At 43.6% G+C, this 25,335-nt stretch overlaps 1 protein-coding gene across 10 annotated transcripts in view; it reads right to left on the bottom strand.

Moving 5' to 3' along the window:
* Positions 1 to 1,481: 1,481 nt before the first annotated feature.
* The window catches only part of PBX3 (PBX homeobox 3), a 244,244-nt gene continuing 220,390 nt past the window's right edge, over positions 1,482 to 25,335 (bottom strand). For 9 of the 10 annotated variants that reach the window (XM_081180322.1, XM_081180326.1, XM_081180325.1 and 6 more), the window contains 4 exons: positions 19,330 to 19,495; positions 14,544 to 14,656; positions 12,808 to 12,897; positions 1,482 to 3,310 (listed from right to left, as the gene is read on the bottom strand). In XM_081180322.1, coding sequence (XP_081036448.1) covers positions 3,218 to 3,310; positions 12,808 to 12,897; positions 14,544 to 14,656; positions 19,330 to 19,495 — 462 coding nt within the window. In that variant the 3' untranslated portion in view covers positions 1,482 to 3,217. The remainder of the gene's footprint in view (positions 3,311 to 12,807; positions 12,898 to 14,543; positions 14,657 to 19,329; positions 19,496 to 25,335) is intronic. The other variant, XM_081180328.1, reaches the window with a different exon arrangement.

Genomic DNA, 25,335 nt, shown 5'->3' on the forward strand with positions numbered 1-25,335 from the left:
CCGGTGGGAAGGTAAACGGTGTTTCCATGCGCTGCTCCGGTTTGGTGAGAAGCGGCTTAGTCATGCTGGCCACATGACCCGGAAAAACTGTCTGTGGAAGCGGACAAATGCTGGCTCCCTTGGCTTGTAAAGCGAGATGAGCGCTGCAACCCCAGAGTTTTCTGTGACTGGACTTAATTGTCACCGGTCCTTTACCTTTATGAATGGCAAAACTTGTGGTCCATTTTTACATTAAAGAAAAGGTATGGGAGTTGCTCCAGTAGTGGCAAAATGTGGGAATTCCCATAGCAACGGCCTTGAATGTACAGTGGTACCTCTAGTTACAAACTTAATTTGTTCCAGAGGTCCGTTCTTAACCTGAAACTGTTCTTAACTAGAGGCACGCTTTTGCTAATGGGGCCTCTTGCTGCCGCAGTGCTGCCGGCACACGATTTCCGTTCTCATCCTGGGGCAAAGTTCTTAACTTGAGGTAACTCTTCTAGAATAGTGGAGTTTGTAACGTGAAGCATTTGTAACTCGAGGTACCACTGTAGTATGGAATCAAGGGGGTGGGGTGCAGCGGTGAAATACATGTGAATGTGACATTGAAACATTCACATTATTACACCCTAGGACAGAACTTTACAAACTTTTCATGTTGGTGACACACTTTTTGCAACAGAGTAATTCAGTTTTACTTGAAAATCGGAGGTTAAACTAATCTCTTTCCAGCCCCGGGAGGAATGTAGGGAGCGTTCACGCGACACACCTACACACTGCAACTGACACACTAATGTGTCACGACACACAACTTGGAAAGCTCTGCCCTAGGACAATGTTTCCCAAACTTCTTTTCCCCATGAGCCAGTTGAAAATTGCTGAAGACCTCGGTGGACCACTCAGTGCTTTCTGTGCCTGTTGTAGAAATTGTAACACACTGTGCTAGGTACTGTATCATTTTAATTGTATTTTGTTGCTTCTTTTGTTTGCTTATATTGTGTTTTATTGTATTACAATTTGCATTCCACATAATTCACACTGAAACACAAGGTTAGAAATAAAAGCAACAAAACAAATTTAAAAATCATTATAATGATTTAATGTTGCCATGGCATGAACCACCTGAATGAAACTCATGGACAGCTGATGGTCTGCAGACCACAGCCTGGGAACCCCTGTCCTAAGAGCAATGTCTCTGTAACATTAAGAAACAGTGATTTGTTGTACACAGCTCAGTTTCTATTGCCTTGAGAAAAATGAAAGGATACACACATCTTTTCCTTTTAAACAGGTGTTGCTGAACGCCAACTCCCATCAGCCCCTGCCAGCATGGCTAATGGTCAGCGGTGACAGGAGTTAGGAGTCCAGAAAAAATTAAAGGGCTCTCCACCTGCCTGTCTTCAGGAACTGTTTGGGCTCCTGCCTCACTTCTTCTATGCCAGCCCCTAACATTGCCAACTCCATCTTCCGCCGGCCAAATCAGGAAGAAAATGACGTCCACATTTTCAGTCATGAAAGCAAAAAGTTTATTCATGGTTCGAAACTACATAGAACTACCACAAGGAAGACTCTTCAATTCAGGGTGTAATCCAGTTAGAAAGTAACACGAAACGGTTTAATACATTAGAATCACTGCCACAAATTATTATTTTTTTCATTGAGTCGATCAGTTTCAGAATCGCATACCATACAAAAGAGAGAAGAAAAAGAAAAAGAAAAGAAGGAGCACCCAACCCACCCCCCACCCCCAATATTACAGGGTGAAATATACAGTACTGAATACTGAAACCTGTCTGCTTTACAATCCATTATTTGTTTTTTTTCTCTTTTTCTTTTGCGTGAATTAGTATAGTAACAAGATGAAGAACATTCAAAATGTTTCTCTGTATTTACAAACAGTTTTACTGTTCTGTGTCAAATGTAAAGACCCAATGTTTCCACTTCAAAGCTTTTTCTCTCTATTTTTAATTGTTTTTGAAAGTTGCCAACGCAACCTGGATTTTAAAAAATGTTGTTGTTATTATTATTTAAAAGATTACAATGTACATTACATTTAATGAAGGGAAACAAAGAGTTAATTACAAGATGCAAGGGGGGAATTGATATAGGAAAAATCATTTTAAAAAAGGAGACGAACTACAGCGTGAGTATTGTTTAGAGGTAGTAGTGAGCACTCTAAGCTAAAGAACATGTTTCTATTGGTTCGTATGAGTTCGCATGAGGTAATAAAGCTGTGTTTTGATTGGTGAAATGTATAAATACTCTTTTGCTACACTATATACAACACTCAGGAGAATGGTGCCCGTTTGGCCTCTTTGCTGCCACTGAGGAACAGTGGCAAAACCCGGGGCAGATGCGCTCAGCACCCGGCTCATACTGTACAACCCAGTGGCTTTGCTTTTTGCAAAAAAATTGAGCAGCGAGCATCTCCATCTCCTGTGGATCATCTGTGCCTGCTGATGACCAACATATGGAGAGGCTTTGCACCATAGTGGACGTTAAAGAAGGGTTAAAAAGAATCAGCATTCTAAGCTACTTTGCTAACGGTGGATCCAAAAAAAAGCTAAGAAATGATGATGGAAGCTTCAGAAGCAAACAAAATAAAACCCTAATTACACAACTGCCTTTGAAATAAGGGTGACTGAGCAAAACATATCTCCACTCTAGAAGAGATATGAAGAAAAAGAAAGATTGGACACAATCAGCATCTGAATTTCCACTCCAGCTCTCACTGGAAGTTAGGTTTGGGTGAGGTTACCCACAGCCTGTTTCTGCTGCTTGAGGTTAATCTTAAGAACAGTTCTTACTTATTACCCTTAAGGCCAAGAGGCTAGCAACTGGTAGGCCATCCTTTGGGGGGGGGGAGGGGAGAAAGTTGATAATAAATTATTTTTGCAAAATAGTTACAGGGTTACAAACAATGCTAAATCTTGGCCTAGTTGGATAAAGTGCTTGGTGGTTGCTGTTGTTGTTTTTATTTTCATGGTGTGAATGTGCGCATCTTTGTGATATTTTAGGTACATATACAAATGATTTAAGATACCTTAAAAAAAAAACCCACACACAACACATTTATCACGTTCTCTGGAAATGACAAGGTTTAACAGTAAAGCCAACAGTGGTTGGCTACAAAAAGCAATAACATTTCCTTGCTAGGTCTTCTTTTCCTTCTGGGATTCTGAATGCACCTACAGGAAGGCATCTCAGCTCAGGGTGAACGAAAAGTGTTGTGAGGAGATTAGTTAGAGGTATCAGAGTGCACACTGCCCGGGCCTTCTGTTGGGGAGGTCACAGAAGATGGAGTGGTTGCGTCCTGCCAGCCTCCATTTGCCTGCAGAGGGGGAGAAAACATGTAATTGAAAAGACACCATCAGGCATATTAGCACTGCCACCGGCAAGCCCTGTGTTCCATGTGGGGCAGCCTCTGAACTCATCTGGATGCTTCAACAATGGCAGGATGCCATAGTCAACAGTGCTGGACAGATTCCCTTGTATATTACTGGTTTTAGAACAGCTACACAGGTTGCCAGTTTCAGGTCCAGTTTGAAGTTCTGTTTTTATCTATACAGCTTTGGTTCTGATAATCTCAGGCAATGAAATTACAGTGGTACCTCGGGTTACAAACACTTCGGGTTGCAGACTCTGCAAACCTGGAAGTAGTACCTTGGGTTAAGAACTTTACCTCAGGATGAGAAGAGAAATCGTGCGGCGGCAGCAGGAGGCCCCATTAGCTAAAGTGGTACCTTAGGTTAAGAACAGTTTCAGGTTAAGAATGGACCTCTGGAACGAATTAAGTTCATAACCAGAGGTACCACTGTATCTGCTCTGAGTGTGTGGGGCAACCCAGTCAGATGGGCAGGGTATTAGTAACAAATTATTATACATTATGATATATCTCCTGCTGTATGACCCTCCCCCTAGCATTTGAACAATTCTGAGTAGACCTTATTCCATGTTCCAATGTAGAGGGCAGGTTGGCTTCTATGAAGAGCAAGGCTTTCTTTGCAGCAGCTCCTCCAATGTTTTGGAATCCTCTCTTGACAGAAGGTTATACAAACTCCTTCATCTGTCCTTTCAGAGTTCTCAGGTAATAAGTAGTGCTTTTTAACTAGAGTAGTTCAGTAACAATCTGGAGTTAGGGGGTGTGCAATGAGGTGGTCAAGTCTGCAAATGACATGTTATTCAAGGTGTCAAAAACAAAACGAGGTCGTCCAAAAGAACATACCCAAATGATGATGAATGATGAAATGTGCTTTAATTGTTTAAGTGTAAAGTGATGCAAACAATTATGAAAAAGTGATGCCCCCCCAAAAAACCTTCTGACAGTGACTGACCAAGAAAAGTATTTTGGGATTATGGTGGACAGCGCAGTTCATACGTTGACCCAGTGTGCAATGGGTGTGGAAAATATGACTTTTATGTTAGACAGTTTTAGAAAAGTGATAGAAAATAACACTGCCAGTATCATAAAGCCAACAAAGAAATTCATGGTTCTATTGTGTAGTTCTGATTGGCAGGAGATTCAGGACAGACAAAAGAAAGCAGTTATTCCAGCTGAACTCTGGAATTTGCCCTTTGAAGATGTGGTGAAGGCCACAACCTAGGTGACTTTAAAGGGGGACTGGACAAATCAATCACATATATAGCTATCAATGGCTACTAGACATGATGGCCATACAATACCTTCAAGACTAGAGGCAGAAAGCCTCTGATTACCAGCTGGCTAGGGAACAATGGCGGGAGACTGCTTTGTGCTCATGTCCTGCTTGTGAGAATGGAAGGATGGACTGGGCCAGCCCAAGATGTTATGGCATTTGAGGCAAATCACCAGGGAACAAGGGGTAAGTGAAGACCTACATAGGGAACAAGAGTGAGAGGAGACCAACAACGCCTCCTATTCAACAAGAGGCAGCTGCACCGCAGCAGCAGCAGCAGCAGCAGGTGTTGTATTCCTTGGAGGCCGGATCTGCTGCCCCTGTGGATCCTGCCATCTGAGGCAGTCACCTCACCTTGCCCTCACGGGTGGGCTAGCCTTGCTTCTAGCAAAGCCCTTCTTCTGTTCACATGATCCTATGCTCATGGTTTATTGAGAGTTTTTTATATGGGTTTTGGGAGGGGATTTGATTTGTCAATTAGTTGCTGTTTTTTATTGTTTTATCCTGTAAAACACTATGAAGTTTTATGAACTCACCATCCAAGGGCTCCCCCTTGCTATGCACCAACCACCTGTTCCCCATTCCCAGGGAAAAACGAGGCCAAGAGAGCTCAACACTTGACCTCAGATACTTCCATGTATGCACTAGACATTCTGGATTTCCACTTCTCAACATCAGGTCTCTTGCCAGATCCACACCTTCCCCAACATTTCAGATTTTCCAGTGGGGCATGCTTGCTACTAGGGCTGCTCATTGGGTGTTTTCTCCACCCATGGACAGTGGAGAAAAATATCACTTTGCCATGCTGGTGGGAGCAACAAGCAGAAGTGTTCCTTAGGTGAGAACAGGCCTGAGTTGGCACTGCGGAATGCATACTGAGAAACACAGCACTGTAAGGAATATGGTCTACTATGGAAGTGACAATATAGACCACTGCTCACTGGAACACAAAGGGATTGTGTTTATTATTAACAAGGTGTCCCATTGGGTTAAGGACCTGTCTGATAGCTGTGAGCCAAATCGTCCCTGGTCTGGCTCCAGGCTGGGCAACCAAGCCTCCTACAATTACAGCCACACTGTGCTAAGCAAAGGCTGACAAACAAGTTCTTACAGTAAAAGCTTTTGTTCAATTTCTTTTAAAAGGAGGGGCCAAATCAGAATTAGAGAAGATTTTGAATCTTACAAATGGTTATTGTTGTTTTCTGAAAAAAGGAATTTGTTTCTGAATCTAAAGATTCCTATCTCTTCTTCACCCCCACAGCCACAACTGCTTCAGACAAACTAGGAGGCAGAATTGAGTCTTTTGTGTTTGTAACTCTAGCCTGCGGAATTCAGAAGGTGTTTAGGCACATTCTCTTTAAGAAAATTCTTCCCCTTCCCTGCTCTAGGCTTGTCGTTCCCCCCCGCCCCGCTAACCCCCCCCCCCGGCCCAGGTTCTGGCTCCCTGCCTATTCCAGATGTTGAGCTATGGGTGTGTGCACAGTGTCCAATTCAACAAGGCCCTGGGCTTAGCCAGTGACCCAAGGCTCTTCTAGCAATGTAACTATCTAAAAAAAGGGGGGGGGAGAGAAGAGAGAAGGGGGGAAACTCTAACACAGTTGGATCTTAATTTCATTTTTAAAAGTCTTCCTTCTGGGCACATGTCAGAGCCATTTACAAGGCCAGTTGAGACAAGTCCCGAGCTTCCCTCCAACTGCAATAATCTTTGAGCAAAAGCCAGGAGGGCGGGAGGAGAAGCAGAAGCAAGCACCCTATTCTGATCTATTTTCCAATTACCCACAAACAGAATTCCTCCCCGCTCTCCCTTTCGGATGCTGCTTCCTGTCTTGGGCTGCTGCTGGCCCCCCAACGCATTAGACCTGCATCAGCAATAACAGTGCTCAGAAACAAATTCGCCTTCTGTCTCGGCCCATCGAGGCAATTGCTGAAATCAATGTCTGATCAGATTTCTGCTGTGGCAGACAGCTTGTCGCTACATATTTTTATGTCAGTCAAGAAGAGGGAGGCGCAGGCCTCGTGAGTTGGGGGGACGCTGAGTGGAAGTGACGGGCGCAGGCCTTACTGGCGCTTGCTGGAGCAAGGCAGGCTGACTCCGAGCGCTCCCGGCACATGATAGCCTTTGCAGGGATCTCTTCCTATGCCCAATACACCTCCCCACCAAACAGGAAAGGTTAGAGCATGGGTACGTTGTTGGCAATATGGCCTTCCACCAAAGCAAGTGGCAGAAGAACCATTGCTCCACTCTGTCAGTAGTACCTTACTGTGCAGAACATGGAGAAAAGAGCAGCAACACCCACAGATCACAAGCTTGCGAAGGTAAAAGGCACCCTCTGCTTACTCTTCCTGCTCTCTTTTGGTGTGCTTAAATTTTCGTTTTTATCTGCCCTCCCAACGTATGTAAATCTACTTAAGAGAAGAGAGAAAACTCTCATGCAGATACGAGTCTAAAGATATTCCATCTGAAGTAAACATCATTCCCTCTTTATCCAAATTTATAAACAACAAATGTACAATATTTTTACTCGCCTTGGCAGCTGGGGGAGAGGTTGTCAGCTAGCATTTATCCTCTCCCTCTCTCTCCCCACCCCACCCCAAATAAATTAATCCTTACTCTGGTGGTTTGAGATTATGCACTGTATAATACAACAGTGCCTTATCAGACCTCATCAGTGAAGATGGAATTCATGTCTGTAAAATGCTGCAGGCAATCAGGGTTTCATATTTTATCATGTTGATAAGGATATCGCAAATTCTCTGAAGCATTTCAAAACACTTAAATGAAAAAGGGAGAAATGTGACTAAAAGGCTTTTTATATGGTTTGTTGTGGGTTATTATGAGTTATTTATAAACCCCCAAAAAGAAAGATTTGACATTTCAAATGGAAAAAGATTTGAGTATTTAATGGGACTTCTCTCCCCCCCCCCCATTTGAATGTCTTCAATCACATTTTAAATCATTAATATTTACTCTTGTGGCAAGTGGAAGACTGGGGGGGGGGGAGGAGAGTGGGGAGAGAAAAGGCCTCTGAATCTCTCTCAGGCTATATAGTATTTTATAGACATCACTTCCATCCCTTCATAGCCTGGCTTATTGTTTGCAGGTTCTGTTCTTGCCTCATCAACCATTCTCACGCAGCACCAAGGTGTGTATTCACAGCTGTGCACTGGTGCTGAAGATGTGAGAATGTGCTTGTTTACCATATGATTGCCAAAGGATGCTTTTTATTCACAGATAATGCTTGAATAATTCACAAAACCACCCAAAGGATGGTGAGTCATATTTATATAGCGCTTCACACATCCAGGGGTGTCCCAAAGCAATTGCAGTAATAAAACACACACACACACACACATATGGAAAAGATTAACGTGAAAGTGCAAATTAAAAGAAAAGTAATCTAAAGCACTGCAAAATGTCCACACAGACCCTCCAGGTAGGATGAACACCAGTAGCCACCAAAAGCCGTAGAGCAGACGCTCCTTCTTCCTACGGTGGTGTGTTCCCTTGTTGTGTTCATTCTCCAGGTTGCCCTGGGAATGTGACCAAGATCTCCTTTGTGAGTTCTATACAATTGCTCCCATACCACTGCATGTATGCTTAAAGGCTTCTGACCATGTGCTTGGTTTTTGATGTAATTTACTTGTCATGCAAGTGAAGGGTCTCCCAGAAGGCCAGAGATCACTTGTATGGTGAGCAAACATGAGAGTTAGGATGAAATGTAGGCAAGAAGCCATTGCACATACTCAGGGTGATGTGGGACCAAATCCACAGCAGTGGCATCCATACCACTAAAGGTAAGGGTAAAAGGGAACTTCAATCTGCCTCTCAAGACTCAAAGGATATAATAATCTTGGCTTTAGAATTCTACCTCCATGAACTTGGTAGGGCTGAATGCATCTGACCAAGTCCATCCAATCCTGCCTCTGCATGGGGACATAGAGTCCATTCTGTTGATTCCCATGCAGACTTTTTAGGATAATTCCATAAAATCTTTAAAACTTTGTATGCAGAAATGCAAATTTTATGTTGCAAACCACCTGTGATCTTTGGATGAAGTGTATATAAATGTAATCAATAATGACGATGATAATAATAATAATAATAATAATAATAATAATAATAATAATAATAACTGATTAAATAAATTTTAAGACATTATATAGGCAGGTTCTACATACTAAGTGATTTGTAGGCTGTCTTTTGTTTGTTTTGCTTTTTCCCTTAGTTAAAAGGGTCAAGCTAAGAGCAGCTTTGAAGCACAACACCTCCACCACACCAAGTAAGTGCTGCAGGCAGTGGCATGCAGTATAATTTTCTATAGGCGAACAGTTAGGGCCAGAGGCACCAGCTTGCGAGGGTGATTGGGGAGATGTCATGACGTTGATTATGTGAGCATTGTGCCTCCCTCCCCAAGCCAGGCAGAAGGGCTCTGACAGGATGTTAAACTCTCTTGTCTTGTCTCATTCCCAAAGCTGAGTTTGGGAAGGTGGCCGGAGGGCTCCTGGACTCATTGGAGCATTGTGCTTCCCGGACTTTGGGAAAGAGGCACCAGGGGAATATTTAGGGGACTAGCCTAGTCCCCCTAGTAGTCCACTGACTGCACATCACTGGCTGCAAGGGGTGCTACCTGTGTCACTGTATGCACAATGGCACACTCAAAGGGACCTTATGTAGTAGAAAAGATGATCTGCCCCAGCGGTACATGGGGCAGCCTCGCCCACCCCCATGCAATGTTTCTTTGTATGTGCAATTACATCAGAAGTGATGTGTGGCTCCTAATGTAACAACAAATGTCTCGCAACAAATGAAACTGATCTGTAGAAAATGTAACTTGAAAAAAGAAGTGATGTGTGGCTGCTCCCTACCGTATTTAAAAAGGCATTTTTACCCAGCCCAGTGGAGGTGCTGCAGTTAAGAAAAAATATAAAGGAACTCATAGACCACCTTGTTAGTAGAGCCTCAAGTTACAGATTGTAACAGTGCTTTGAAGGGTTCATAGAGCTGTGGACTAAACCACAAAGCTATGCCCTACTCCCAGTATTGCTTGAAAGTTTGCGCCAAACTGTGGAGTGAATAAGACCCTGTCCGCATCCCCAGAGCACATGGTTTTGGACTTGTACATGGCTTTAGAACTCCACTCTTGCCATGGACTTGGACAAATAATTCATTCTTCCTCAACTTACGGAAGGTCACAGTCTTGCATCCTGCAATAGTCCACAAGAAGTGCTACTGCTGAGATTATCAACTTACACTTTAATGGGCTGCACCAATTCAGACTAGTGGGAAGGGCTTACATGACAGAATGCTCATTTATATCCCTCAAGTATTTGCTTTACATAGAAAATTAGAATGTCAGTGAGAAAGCTAGGCTATAGCACTTCACCCTGATTTCTAGTTTTTTATGTGCAGAGAATGTACAGAGGAACATCAACCATGCAAGCCCCTACCTGTGACCCAAAGAGGTATAGCCCAGACCCAGGTTTTCCACCTTGGTGTCAACGAAGTTAAAGACTGAACGAAGTTAAAGACTGCATGTTCTGTACTCACAGTCCAGGAAGGGGATTAGAACCCCCACCTCATCCAAAATCATGCCCTGAAAAGGTGAGGAAGTCCACCCTTTTACTCCATGAGAAATAAGAAGAAAAAAAGAAAAAAGAGAGAGATAAAGAGATTAAATGGAACGGAAACTATCTTTAGTAAGCAGCCCTTGGTTTTTTAACTGAAACATGGTATAATATGGACTTGACTGAACAGCACTTTTTATATCATACAAGATTAAAATTGCTACATAAATAATTAATAACCATGACTCAATGGTGCCACCCATAAGTCCTAGATTTAGCTTGAACCACAGTCACATCCTTTCTGTTAATGAATAACAAGGACAAATAACTTTTATGAAGAAAATTATAGCCTTCTAGGAAATGCTACAATGGATTCATTATCATCCATTTGAAGTGAAGGGCAGGCTGACCCCCTTGGGTGAGAGAAGTTGATCTATGGGAATTTTTCCCAGAGTGTATTAAGCCAAACCCACTAACTTGTCCTAGTTTCCCATTTCATTATCTTATTTTGCCTGCTGTTCTACAGGTATAAGAAAGCAGGGAAGGAACTCAGATGCACACCAACCACACGGGATCTCTACTTGTGTGCCTGATTCACATTTTGACATCTTTGCCATAGACTCCACAAAGGTGGAAGGGACAGATCACATGACAGCCTCACACACTTCAGGAATGGGCACTCTCCTGGAAAACAAAGGAAATATAAGAACACAGGAAGCTGCCTTACACAGAGTTGTCCATTGGTCTGTCAAGCAGCTTTCCAGGTTTTCAGTCAGAAAAACTTCCTTAGCCCTCCCTGGAGTTGTTCTGCCACTGGGTGACGGCCCTTCCCCAATACTTAAGCTTCTAACAGAGTGACTTTTAACACCCCCACCCCTCAGAAGAGACATTGTCAGTCCATAAGAAAGTTGTTAGGGGTATGGACCACTCCCTACTTATTGATTTGGGTGAGGTGAGGTAGGGTACATACAGTGCATGAGACCACCTTAGAGGGAAAAGTCTCATCTGGCAGCAGCAGCACTTTGTGAGTTTGTTAGTTGTGATATATGAAGGCCAGGGTGCCCTTGAATTTTTTTCACTTGCAACACCACAAACATATTTAACGCTATGGCTACAGGCTACGGGCTATGGGCTAAAGGCCTATACCTTTTACCGTCTCTTACCAAATTCATACTGAAATTTCCATCTGCTGATTTTTTACATCTTCTTAGCTAAACACTACTCTGCACACACATTCATCCCTCTAGGTTTAATTTATTTGTTACCTTTGTATCCTGGCTTTCTATCAAAATGGCACTCAAGGTGACTAAAAACAGTAATATAAAAAGTAAAAACGAAAACATGTACATGAAAACATATGTAGAAGCAAATGCATGTTTGCAGTGGCTGAGTCAGCTAATGAAGCCTGCGGTGTGTTTGAAGAAGAACAACAAGCAGAAGGTCATCAGAAGGGTGCCTAGATGGGCCTCTCTTGGCAAGGAGCTCCATAGCTTATAAGTTATTTTATTATATATACTGCCTTTCTACCACGGCTGTTAGGAACAGACACAGAGATCCAGAGAATTGTAAAGTTGGAAGGCACCACAAGGATCGTCTAGTCCAGCCCCCTGCAGTGCAGGAATCTTGTGCCCAGCATGGTACTCAAACCCTGGGATTAACAGTCTCATGCATGAACGCTTGAGGTATCCCAGCCTTATAAGTTCAGGTGTTGGTTGTACATAACAAATGGCCCCTTGAAGATCTTAAAACCTTTAATGGGGGAACACTGTCTTCCAGAAAATGCAAGTAGCATAGGTTTGTAGGTGAGAGTCAGCACTTTGAATTGTGTCCCAGATACAGACTGGCAACCAGTGAAGCTCTTGGTACATGGGATACATGTTCTGTAGGTTTCTCTAATGCTTCAAACCTGTAAATAAAATGTATGACCACAGAGAAGAGCATGACAAAAGAAAAGAGGAAGTTATGAGAGCTAGAGCCAGGTTGGGGGTGGGGTGGGGGGAGGTCCTAGCAAAGTGCCCTGGAGTGACTTCTCCATCCATGCTGGTGGCCTTGGGCAGTTGTTTGCCCAACCAGCTCTGGGCTTACCTGGGGGCAGCAGCTACAGCTGGAAAACCATCTGCCATTTTAATTTTCCCACAGATAGAAGGTAGAAAATTCAAACAGCACCCAAGGTGAGCAGTGCCAGGTGTTTGGATCTCAGCAGCTGCTCATGGATGCTGGGCACTGCTGCTTTCCCTAGAAATAGCGCTTCCAACAAAGTAAGCCTTTTGAAAGTAATAAACCCAATGAATGTTCATTTGTTTCAATGAGTCTACTCTTAATAAAACATAGTTGAATGCAATCAATTTTCTGTTACCTATCTTCATCTTACACAGGGTAGCATTCTTGTTTGCATCACCAAGAGGAGGCTTGGAAAGAACTTTTCATCTCATTGGGACAAGGAGCTTCCTCTCCCAGAGAGCCCTTGTGTGCCCCACACTATGAAGCTCAAGTCCACAGCATAGGAAAATAGCATTAACAAATGCTGCAATAGTACATGTATCAGTGACTCCATTTGCCCAACACCATGCATGCTGCTCTCAAAACAACAGTTGCCAATGGTACTTACATTTAAATTATGTGGACTGTACAGCGAATTTCCTCCCAAGCCATCACTGTATCCTCCCGTCTGATTGATAACATGACGCAGTGTATCCACCTGCAAGGGCAGATGAGCAAACAAGAATAATCTCATCATTCAAAAAAATAAATAAATCTACCAGCACACTAACACTTAAAATTCAAAATTATTTCTAAATATGGAAAAGAACGGGGTGGGGGTTGATGGTGATGTGTGAGAGAGAGTTTCACAGAAAGACAAGCCTATCAATCTAGGGCAAGTGGCACATATTTGTATGATAACTGAACGCACATGCTAAAAAAACACACATAAGGAGGCACAACTTTACTCAGGAGGATATGTAGTGTACCATAGATTTCCTTTGGGATCCACAGTGCAAGCCCTGTGTCCCTGCCATATCCAAATCAAGTTGCAGAGTCATCCTCAAGACTAAAATTGATGCCCTTCATAGGGCAAAGGGCTTGGCTCAGGGTGAGCTGCTACTGCATGTCTTGGCATTACTCTCTCTACTGCTGATTTCTTTAAACTGGCAGCACAGTTCTGAGAATTATGGACAGTATAAGAGGGTAAAGTGCAGGGTACTGGAGCAGGGAATTTGCAACTTGCCCGTATTTACTGCTTCAGGGTGGTTTACAGAACTAGGGGGGCAGACAGAATGTTCAGTTGGGTGAGATGGCAGGAGGAAGTTGCTTTGGCACATGACAAGGTTTTTCATGAGAACAGCTGGGGGTTGCTAAGGCCCAGCAAGAGAGGGGGAACTGGTGATTTACAGGCAATAGTAGTGCCAACGAAGGGATTTGGGGAAGAGAACTGCAAAATGAACAAGGTTATTCATTTTAGACACCAAAGACTACCTCCCCTCTGGGGAGGCCCCAACTGGCCATTTCTATGTGGAAAACGTATGTTGCCCCTAGGTGCCTACTGCGTGGGGACATTTGACCCTGTCTAACACCCCTTGTTTAGACACTACTGCACCAAAAATGAAAAGGGAAAAAAATCCAAATGGTGTCCTGCAATCTAGATAAATTATGTCTTTGAAGCTTATGTGCATATACTCAAATGGCACACATTTCTACTTCTGCTAGCCAAGTGAGAGGATCAGACACTATTCAGAGCACTGAAACAGTATTCCTTAAACTAACAAAGACCTGAGATTATATCAAGGGATCTCATAGCCAATTTTTTTACAGTGCCAGACTTTTGGTCATGCGCCATTGCAGAAAATACACAGACCTGGAGGTCCTAGATGAACAGGTTAATCTTGTTTGAATGAGAACTGAGAACACAATGCATTTGAACACACACACACAGCTCAGCTACATCAGTCTTTGAAATTAAAATATGTAACAAAGGGAGATTCCATAAACAAAGCAAAAAAAGAAGAAGTCACAATAAATAAAAGCTTTAATGTTGATAGCCAAACAACACACCCAACCCAACGCCATGAGCTCAAGCCAGAGCCGAACTGCATTCACAAAGCTTGAAAAGTTTCAAATTGGGGAGAGGGAGGAAGCCAGCTCTTTTCATTGGCAAGATTCAGTGCTGTGAGGAGCCAAAATTGATTAATTTTTGTAATAAATAGGAAGGCCCAATTAAAAGGTGAAAATTGTTGTTGGATTGTTTTTGTTTGTTTGCCTTTTCTTTTTATCCTTTTTTAAAATAAAGCCCAAACCATACCCTGCTAAAGAGGCCTTAATCGGGGGGGAGGGGCGTTTTTCTCCTACCTGTGATTGCACATTGGCTCCGACTTGGGACCCCTGGTAAGAATCCCCATTCAGACTCTGCATGTTCATGAACATGTCCCCAGAATTAGGGAGGTTAAAAGAACCTGAAGAACCTGGAAAGGAAAGAGTTAAGTAGCTGAATAAAAGAGAGTGGCAAACATCATATGTCTACCCCAAAAGACCTCCAAAAAGACAAGGGGAATAAGGAGGATGAGAGAGGAGAGGAGAGGAGAGGAGAGGAGAGGAGAGGAGAGGAGAGGAGAGGAGAGGAGAAGGAAATCCTTTGCAGAGAATGACACCCCATAAAATCAGAGGGCCACAGACTAAGAGAGATCAACACAAATGACTCAAATGAATTTCATGAAGCAGCATATAATATACCCCAAGTATTTTTGGACCCTTTAGATTAAAAAAAAACAACACCAAATGAGGCAAGATTTATGAAAGTCATAGAGCTGTTAAAATCTAAAGTTCTTGATGGTCCTTTAAAAAGAAACACTGATGCACTCGGATATCTTGAAGATTTTACATTCTTTACTTAAAATAATAGTACCTTTCTTGAGCTACACCTACAGGCTCTGCCTTCTACCATATTATATATCAGATATAAACATGCTTTAGTTTCCCAATTGCTCATAATCTGAATGAGATAGAGAATTTAATTCATTATGTACTGAAGTACCAAGGGAAACAATGGGTGGAGATATTCTGTGAAAATCTGATTCGTCGGGAGTTGTCTCCAATGGTTGTCTCTGATTGGTCAAGGATTGTCTCTCTCTGGAAAATAATGGTCATCATGACTAACTTAAGGTATACAGTCGTACCTTAAGTATTTTACCGGGTTTCACCATGCATACATGCGGAGAAGCGGTCCTCAGGTTGCGGAAACCTCGGGATCTGACCGGACCTATGGAATGGATCCCATCTGCAACTGGAGGTACCACTGTACAAATCTCAACAGGTTTCCTAAGCGAAACCTAGCTGGATACAACTGCAAGAGTGCCCAAGACAGTTTTCCTGCATTTTTAATGGTTCATGTGAAGAAACTTCCTTGTGTAAGCAGTGCTATGTACACCTGTAAATAAGGATTTCCATCTTTCTCACTAGTTGCTTCTGCAGCACATAGTGATTTCCCTTCCCAAGTTTATTGTTTGTTCAACTGGACTACTCATGTGATCTGCCAAACACAAGTGGGTATGGTCAAACATCAATGGAGCAAGCTAGTCCTTAGTAACACTCACTGTGTGACATTTCCACATGGGTACTTTTTTAGGGGAAAGTACTGCATTATGGTTGCCACACAGCTCTGAAGGTCCTTCTCCCAGGGGCTTTCTGAAACCAAACTTATCTCAACATCTTCCAGAAGTGTTCTAAGATCTGGTTCATGCATGGAGGCTTATCACTTGAGCTTAAGGCACAGACTTCCATGGACTAAGCAAGGCTTTCCCGTGTGAGAATGGGCCATCCAGTATGTTACTACTACAGACGGAACTTTGGCAGCACCGTCAGCACAACACTGCCTATGAATCCTCAAGTGATAGTAAGTAAAGGCAGATAAATCAAGCAACATCCCTGCATATGTGATTTGGCCGTAGGACCTTCATTTCAGGATGGGCTTTGGCAATTGGGTTCTTCATGCTGCTATGTGTTTACATGTAACGTTTCTCATTATAACAACTGCTAATACTAGGGAAGCAATGTTTAGCTGATTACACTGAATCAGTGACCCCTATGAGTCAGGGAGGAGTTTTAAAACAATTTAAAAATATAAATGGCTATAAAAACTGGAAAATGGCAAGAATGACTTTAAAAGCAGCATCTTAAAAGCACTCTCTTTTCTCTCACACACAGAAGGGAACGGCTCTTCTAAGAGGATTCCTGCTATGGTACCATCTAAAAGTGATTGTGTTTACCTGGATACTAATACATGCAAATTCATTTGATAGTTGATCAACAAAAACTCATAAGGTTAACTGATTAACATTGATTTTAGCAGGCAGCAGCCCTAATAAATACTAATTTGGCTGTTTTATAATTCAGGCTCCCAAAAGCAAAGAAATGTTAGTGGGAGCCAATTTCCCAGGGCAGTGGAGAAATAGACTTAAGGTCTTATAGTGCAATTTTGCTCTGTATGCAAAAGAGCTGTTTTCTGCAGAAGTTCTTAGAAGCTACATGCACTGCCCCTCCCCAACCCCCAGGCAGTGGCTCCCTTTAGGTGCCATCACTAAATACCCAAGAAAAGTCTTATACTGAGCATGGGGGTTTAATGCCTCCTTAGGATGGAAATGGCTGCTAATTGCTAATTAAGTTGATTTGTTCTCATGAGAAGAAGCCACCTCTTATATAGTTTGTCACTTAGCTTTGCTATTTCTAGTTTTAAGGAGGCTTCTTTGTGGTTACACTGCATCAAAACAGAGCAGCATTTGCTTTGGTGCAAAAGGAAGAAGAGATGTCTCTTTGGACTACTGTTTTCTTGTTAGTACTACAGTGGTGCCTCGCAAGACGAACGCCTCGCAAAACGAAAAACCCGCAAGACGAAAGAGTTTTCCGTTTTTGAGTAGTTCCGCAAGACGAATTTCCCTATGGGCTTGCTTCGCAAGAAGAAAGCCCATAGGGAAATCTCCGGGGACCTCTTTTAAAATGCTGGTGGTCGGGAGCAAAGACTTTCGCCCACCGCCGGCCTTCAGAAGAGGTCCTGGACCTCTTCTGAAGGCCGGCGGGGGGCAAAAGTCTTTGCTCCCCCCCCCCGCCTGGCTTCCCGGGACAGTGGAGACTTCTCCGCTGTCCCGGGCGATCTTAAAATCCTGTCCCCGGAGGTGCGGGGCGAGAGGTGGGGAGAAGGGCTTTTCTTCCCACCGCCAGCCTTCAGAACAGCCTTCAGAAGGCTGGCGGTGGGAAGAAAAGCCCTTGTCTCCCCCCCCCCCCAGCCTTCAGAAGAGGTCGGGGGACAGACTGTCCCTGGACCTGGTCTGAAGGCGGTTTCCATAGGAACGCATTGATTGATTTTCAATGCATTCCTATGGGAAACCGTGCTTTGCAAGACGAAAAACTCGCAAGAAGAAAAAACTTGCGGAACGAATTAATTTCGTCTTACGAGGCACCACTGTATATGCAACAGCACCACATTGCCAGGAAATCCTCCCGAAAGGAAATCGCAACAACAGACAACCTAATATTTGCTCACACTTGTTTCGTACTACTCTTAGGACTCATCCAGACTATCCAGGCAACTCGCTTTCCAGGCCCAGGTCCACGGTTTCTATGCCTGTCTCTGAGCAATTTTTTTTTGTCCCATCACTTTGCCTGGGAAAACCCACTGCTTACCACTGCAACAGAACAAATGTTAATTGGGTTTTCCATGGACTGCCGTTCGTACTGATTCAGTGGTAAACAGGAGGTTTTACCCGGGAAAGCAGTGGAACTACAATAAAAACTGTTTGTAGATGGACCTGGAAAGCACAGACCTGTGCCTGGAAAGCATGGCACAAGAGGAAGTCTGGATTAGACCTAACACTATCAAGGAGAGCAGTTTTCAAGCTTGCTACTCCCAGGGAAAAACTGTATTGGTATATATTAAATTGTCTACAATGGAACCTCTCAGTATTGAAAGGGGTTCTAGGGTGTAACTCTTGCTTCTTGGCGTTTGCAAAGTGCGATTGCATCCTTGGACTAAGGAGACCAGCCTTCCCATGGCTACACATTGCTGAGAAACCTCAAAAACAGCAGACAAGATACTCAGAAAGAACAGTCATGGAAGAGTAAGGCACCACAATACTACTCACTAAGTGTGATTGCTCCTAGTCTTTCTCCTTAAACCTGAAGGGTGGGAGGCAGAGAATGTCCCACAGATACTTGGGCTACTGAGACTCAAGAGGGCCTAGGAAGCCCAAACAACTGTGTGGGCAATCCCCTCCATCCTGTTTGGCTGTGCCTTTGGAAGTTAAGTGCTTGGACAGGTACAATCCCCCACTGACTTCACCATGATTAAAGGTGTCAAAAGGACCAGAAGATTATTCCTCACTTTGTACTGTTTCAGAGGTACAGTGTAAGTTCAGGTAATGCTACCCCCCATTTCTGTTGGCTACCAATGACAGACCAAATTTGGGGGCCTCAGAAACACAATGTGGGTGGAAAACATTGACCATGAATTGTTTATTTGCTATTCTGTTATTTGTTATTCACAGAACACTGTGAAATGAGATAGCCCAACCATTATTTTCCTGAAATAAAACCGAGGAAGCATCTACAGGAAAGAAAAAGTGTTCCAAACACTTACCCCAACCCACTGTGTTTGAAATAAGACTCATATGCAAGGCCAATTTTCCACATCAAATCTTTAAGGAAAGGGTGTGCTTCAGCAGGTCCCTTTTAAAGTATGTACTTGCCTTGGGTCTTTGTAACCATGCTGGTTTTTCAAAGGAACAATGGAAGGCTTACAAGAATTCTAACAGCTCAGTGTGAATTCACTGGCTACATAATTTTACAAAACAAGGCCTGAGTTTCCAAAATATAATAATTTAAACTAGCCTGCCAGATCTTTAGCTGTGTGTCTGCTGTTCTGGAATACGTCAAGAAACTGATAGTTCACCCAACTTTTCATTTAAATGAACTCCCATTGCTAAGGCAATGCAGGGTGCACCTTAAGAGAAAAAAGTCTCACCCCAAGAAGTCAATAAGCTATGAAAGAGAATTTCTGCTCCTCTGAGAGAAATACCCACCTCCCACTTCCAGCTTTGCTTTTAACATGTGAACCAGGCCATGCCATGAAGAAGAGGCTGGTACATACCAGAATTTGGTGTGGTAGGTGAATTTGTCTGGTTGTTTTGGACAGCTGCCGCCACAGCATGCGCAGCTGTCACTGCTGTTTTTGCTGCATAAAGGTTGGCTTCTTCCTGAAATTTCCCTATGTTCTTCTTGTACCTGATTCTCTTGTTGCCAAACCAGTTGGATACCTGCCACAGAAAGGAGAGTACATTTTTAAATCAAAGAGAGACTGGAGGGGGAGGAGCCAAATCTCCCAGGATGTTTTGTGGCAACAAATGGGACGCTTCAAGACATCAGTTCCCGCGCTTCCAAAACAAAACCCTCAGTCTTCACTCTAATAAAAGTGACCACTTAAATCCAGAATGCAATAAATTAGGGCTGAAGGGTCAAATACACTTTTAAAATCCGTAATTCAGATCAACTAAAACTTAAGGTGGAAGCAAATTTAAACTGAAGGCATGTTAAAGTACAGGCACACTTAGTACTTAACTTTGTAGTGTTTTTTTAATTCCATTTTAGTGCTGGAGTTGAAAAACGTGGAAGACCGCCTTTCTGTTCAGCATTCAGTGATAGCTTTCATTTATCAAGTTGTAAAGCTGCTACATTTCCTACCTCGAAAAGTCACCATGGGGGTCTGTCACCAAACCAGAACCCTCCAAGAATCATTATCAAGCCTTCAAGCATTGCTGGAATTATTAAAAGGAAGGATTTGAGCTTGACAAAACCCACAATCCCCACCTATGGCTCCCTCAATTTTAGCCATGGTCCTTGTAGCCTTATAAAGACAGTGGACCCACCTCCCCACGGTAATTTGAGGACTGCCTCAGAGTATCCAGAGTACGCAGTTCTTGTCTGCCAATCGTGTTCAGAAGCCCAAATGTTAATCTACAGAAAGTGTTTCCTTCACCACTGGTCAAACTTGAGGCCAGGCCATATACTCATCACTCTAGCTTTCTGTGGTGGGGTGTGAGGGTGGGGTAACAAGAAGATGACTCCCTTCCACAATTCCATAAATTGTTATCCTCTTATGGAGCCAGCAAGCTCCTATCAGGAGTATAAGAAGCACTGGCTGCCTTTATTTTGTTGCCAAACATAGTGAACAGTTCCATGATAAAAGTTGCCTTTCAAAGCATTCAAAGCAAAACCACTGTCAAAAAGAAACCATTATTAGGTGGTGTTAGAGGGGAGGGGAGGGGGAGAGAGAGAGAAATATAAAAGCAGAACAGAGGGAAATGAAGAGGGAATTTTAAGGAGAAACATGCAATTGTTATTTGTTATTTGGGCTGGAACAACCTTGGCAGGTTGGCAAACAGAAGTGAGCTCAGTCCATTGCAACAATGAGGGGGGCTCAAATAAATCAATAATGTATGAAATGTTGCTTTGTTATCTCCCTTTGAAGATGGCTTTGTTGTTGCCAAGCCAGCTTCTAAGGCTCTACCTATTAACCCGCCCAAAGGTCATGGCCGGAGCAGCTGAAACAAAGCCGCTGGGAAAATGGCATGCAGAAACTATTTTCTGATCTTGGCCATTAGGGGAATGTTCATAATTAATAACTGTAGTAAATAACTATGAAAAACTCCCTCTCTCACTGGCAGACAAGGCTGCATTCTCTTATGTCCACACCAGGGCATCAATATAACAGAAACAAAATATGTATCAAGCAGATCTACAACAGCTGAAATTTAGAGATTGTAACAATACAGTCTTCACTAATGGTACCCTCCAAATATTTTGGACTACATCTCCCATTAGCTCCAGCTAGCACAGCCTGATGAATAATGTAACAATAATTTACTCATAAATGTCCAAGACTGTTATCAACACAGGCTGCAGCTAAGAGGATACTTGTTTCTCCCCTTGGTATTCCCATATTCATTCTTGGCCTCTTTCTTCTGGGCCTTGTAAGTAAGGTAGGTGCTGGTTGCTAGCTGTGCAAATAGGTCTGAAGTGAGGATGCGGATTGCTGATAGTATGGGGGCATTTATGGTTGCCCTATACAGTGGTGCCCCGCAAGATGAATGCCTCGCAAGACGGAAAACTCGCTAGACGAAAGAGTTTTCCGTTTTGGAGGTGCTTCGCAAGACGAATCTCCTATGGGCTTGCTTCACAAGACGAAAATGTCTTGCGAGTTCCTGCGGGGGTTTTTTCCCTTCCCCCCCTTTTTCTAAGCCGCTAAGCCGCTTATCAGCTGATCCGATAAGCCGATAAGCCACTAAAAGCTGCTCAGAGCGCTAATCCGCTAATGGGCTTGCTTCGCAAGACGAAAAAACCGCTAGACGAAGAGAATCACAGAACGGATTCTTTTCGTCTTGCGAGGCACCACTGTAGCAATGAATATTCTGGGGCAGGGTGGGGAACTCTGCTAGTTGAGATTTCCTAAACACAGTCTGTTACCTTCCCCTCCCTTTTAGCTTCCCAATGGGGAAGGCTCCACCACTCAGTAGGAAGAGCACATTCTTTGCTGGCAAGGGGTCCCAGGTTCAATTCCTGGCATCCCCAGCGAAAAGGATAGGGAAGATCCTTTCTCTGCCAGAAATCATGGGAAACCATTGTCCTTCAGAATAGAACGGCAAGAAGCCTGCTCCAATATAAGGCAGATTTCCAGAGTCTGTTGCGGGGTGGAGCTTGGTAAAACCAAACAATTAACATATTTGTCTAGAGCTCCCGCATCTTTTGGTAGAGGCAATCATTACCTGGACATTTTATAGCCTTCAATGCAGGGGCGCCGACTTATAAAAAATATTGGGGGAGCCCGCGAAAGCTCATGAATAATTAATAAGCTCATGAATATGCAGATAAAGTGGCACCGCCTCCTCGTGAGCGAATAGGGGAGAGCGTGCTGCGCCTATTAATCAGCTCCGAAGGAAATTGGGTGGAGCTTTTGCTCGGGAGGGAGGGCAGGAGGCATGCAGCCCGACCCTGTGCATTTTGGGCTGGGGGAGGGGCCGCGGTGGCGCTCTGCTGGAGGGGCGCCCAAGATTATTGGGGGGGTGGAGCCCCCCCAAATGAATTTTTGAGGGGGCTCGGGCCCCCTCAGGCCCCATGGAGTCGGCGCCTATGCTTCAATGGAAAGGAAGGACACAACATGTGCTGCTTATGGTACATTATACTTTGAAGGGAGGAAAGGTTAGCAATCTGTCCTTGTACCCCACCCTGCTCAAATAATGTTGGGCTTTGTAATGCTAACCTTTTAACTGGTCAGAGTTGGTTGTTAAAAACACTGCTCAACTCTACAGCTAGGATTAGGCATTTTCACTGTGGGGGGAAAAAAGAGAATTCTTTCTCGGTTCCATAATGCTGGCATTTGCTTTAACATAAATTAATGAAAGGCCCCCAAGCTTTAAATGCAATAAGTGAAGGTGCATCTTTTTACATGCTGCATTCCCAGGACGACACACGGCTGTATTGTATATATTGCACTTAATATTACCTTGTCAGTCAGGAAGCAATAATACATTAATGAAAGCCAGCAAATAATTACTGTGGACAATCCAATTATGGCTTTATTAACAGTTTCATAATTGCAGAATCTCTATACGTCAACCATATTGTCCGCGGATATATAAGAATCTGGTGTTTATGCATACCTCTGGACCAATCAAACAACAGCCATCACTAATAAAGGCTTGTTTAATTCTCACAGTAAAATTTTAATATCCCTGCAGCCTGGGGAAGGCTCAGCGAGTGGATTTGTCGGATCGTTTCCACCCTGCTAGTCCCACTACTTCTTAATCTTTAATATCAAGGCAATTAAAATTAATGGCCACTCATCCAAAGCCACTGTGGGCAGTGTTGCCTTGACATCCGTTGTTTGATGGGATTACCTAGAGGTTAAACTAACAAGCAAGGTTTAATTGGAAGCAATGAAAGGAGCAGTGGATCATACGTTATGTTTAACCTGCATTCCACATCCAAATGAATACCCAAGCCAGAGCTAGTCCCCCACCCATCCACTCCCATCAAAAATTGTGCACAGAATTTTTCAATTTATTACTTCACTTTTTTATTTCATGCAACCCAACCAATTTTCCTGGAGCTAAATTCCAGGAAAGCAGAAAGTGACTGGTGAAGCCAAGAAATCTTTGCCTTCTTGGTCTTTCATGAAACATGCTTATGGAACAGCCACAAGCTCTGCCCACTGTCTGGAATGCAGAAAGGGTTGGCAGTCTTCAAAGCCACAGTTAACCCCAGGCTATCCTTCACCCCTATTGCTCCCCCCCCCCACATTCCTCACAGCTGCCTTGAAGCCCCAACTGACCTTTCTACCTGCTAGAATCATGGGGAGAGGGGAGGAGACAGCAAACTTTCTATACCTGCTAAGCATCCTGCTTCCTTCTGGAAACATCTGGATGAATCCTTTGTAGCAATAGTAGGCATCTGGGGTTTCCCCATTTACTCTGAGATGGTTTGCCACTGACAAGTAAGACAGATGCACAGATGCTAATCTCATCCCTCAAGTATACAGATACAGTGGACATTTAAACCAACTCCCATATGAGCTTCTCTGGATGCCAAGAGTAATCAGAGGCCTTTCTCTGGGTGCTTCCATCTGCTTTAGAGCCCATTTATGTGAGAAAGGGACTGAAGGCCAACTGCTACCATTGATGCATTGGGTATTTTCTAGTCTAGAACACACTCTGTTTACAGCAGGGGTGGGGAACCTGTGGCCCTCCAGAGGTTATAAGACTCCCAGTAGCTCTTGCCAGCATGGCCAAGGTTCAGGGATTTTGCTAGCGACAGTCCAGGTGTATCTGGAGCGCCACAGGTGCCCCCATTATTGGTTCCTATGGTTCCAAATTCTTCCTGAAACGTCTAGGAACTCTGTATCAGCTACAGAGCACACTGTATATGGCCTAATCTTATGACTGGGGAAATTCAGGGACTAACATCTCTCCTTGAATCTGCTATTCTCTCACTAAAGGAAGGCATATTAGCGAGGTAGGAGAGCTGGAAAAAAATCGCATTGGGCAACCAATGCATTTAGGAGGCTTAGTTTGATCAGAATCAAGTATACACTTCTAGAGATAACACAAAATACATGACTTCTGGTAAATGAGCCACTATAGCTGCTAGAGGGCCATGAAAATTCGGGCCCTGTGTGTTTTAGGCTCGTTTACCCATGTACCAAGGGACGCAGGTGGTCCTGTGGGTTAAACCACAGAGCCTAGGGCTTGCCGATCAGAAGGTCAGCAGTTCGAATCCCCATGACAGGGTGAGCTTCCGTTGCTCGGTCCCAGCTCCTGTTCACCTAGCAGTTCAAAAGCACGTGAAGGGCAAGTACCACTCCGGTGGGAAGGTGAACGGCGTTTCTGTGAGCTGCTCTGGTTCGCCATAAGCGGCTTAGTCATTCTGGCCACATGACCCAGAAGCTGTACGCCGGCTCCCTCGGCCAATAAAGCGAGATGAGTGCCACAACCCCAGAGTTGTCCACAACTGGACCTTTATCGATGTACCATCTGAAACCAAAGGGGCACCAAAGGGGCACATTGCCAGATGTGAAATATATTGGCATTATTTTCAGCTCTCCTACCCCACTATACATCCCCACCAGTTTCAGGTATATCCATCTGGGGAGAATGCAATAGGTCCTTCCCTTTCCCTGTGTTTTGTCCTCAAGGAACATTTTTAAGACCTGATGCTAACTTAGGAACATAAGACAATTCAAATTAGAATATTAGGAAGAGTAGCAAAATTGCAGTCACAAGCAAAAGAGTCAAAAGTGACTTTTTGGCAAAAAAATAAATAACGTAATGCAAGCTTAACCCATATTGGGTTATTATCTTGACCGTTTCTGCAGAAGTCAATAAAGAAATCCAAATCTAATCAAGAGATGCTGCAGTCTCTCTTGACTAAGGTGCTGCTTGTGCCAATCTGGGAAGACATCACTCTCTGAAAATGGGATTTATGAAGACCTTTGGAGTAAGCAGAAAGACTTCTGGGAAGCTTGGCTATATGCTATCTAGCTGCCATTAAACGCATATGGCCAGCTAAGCAGAGACAAGTTTGTAGTATGAATATGTGGATGAGG

Source organism: Podarcis bocagei (genome assembly GCF_964188305.1).
Source record: "Podarcis bocagei genome assembly, chromosome: Z".
NCBI lineage: Eukaryota > Metazoa > Chordata > Lepidosauria > Squamata > Lacertidae > Podarcis > Podarcis bocagei.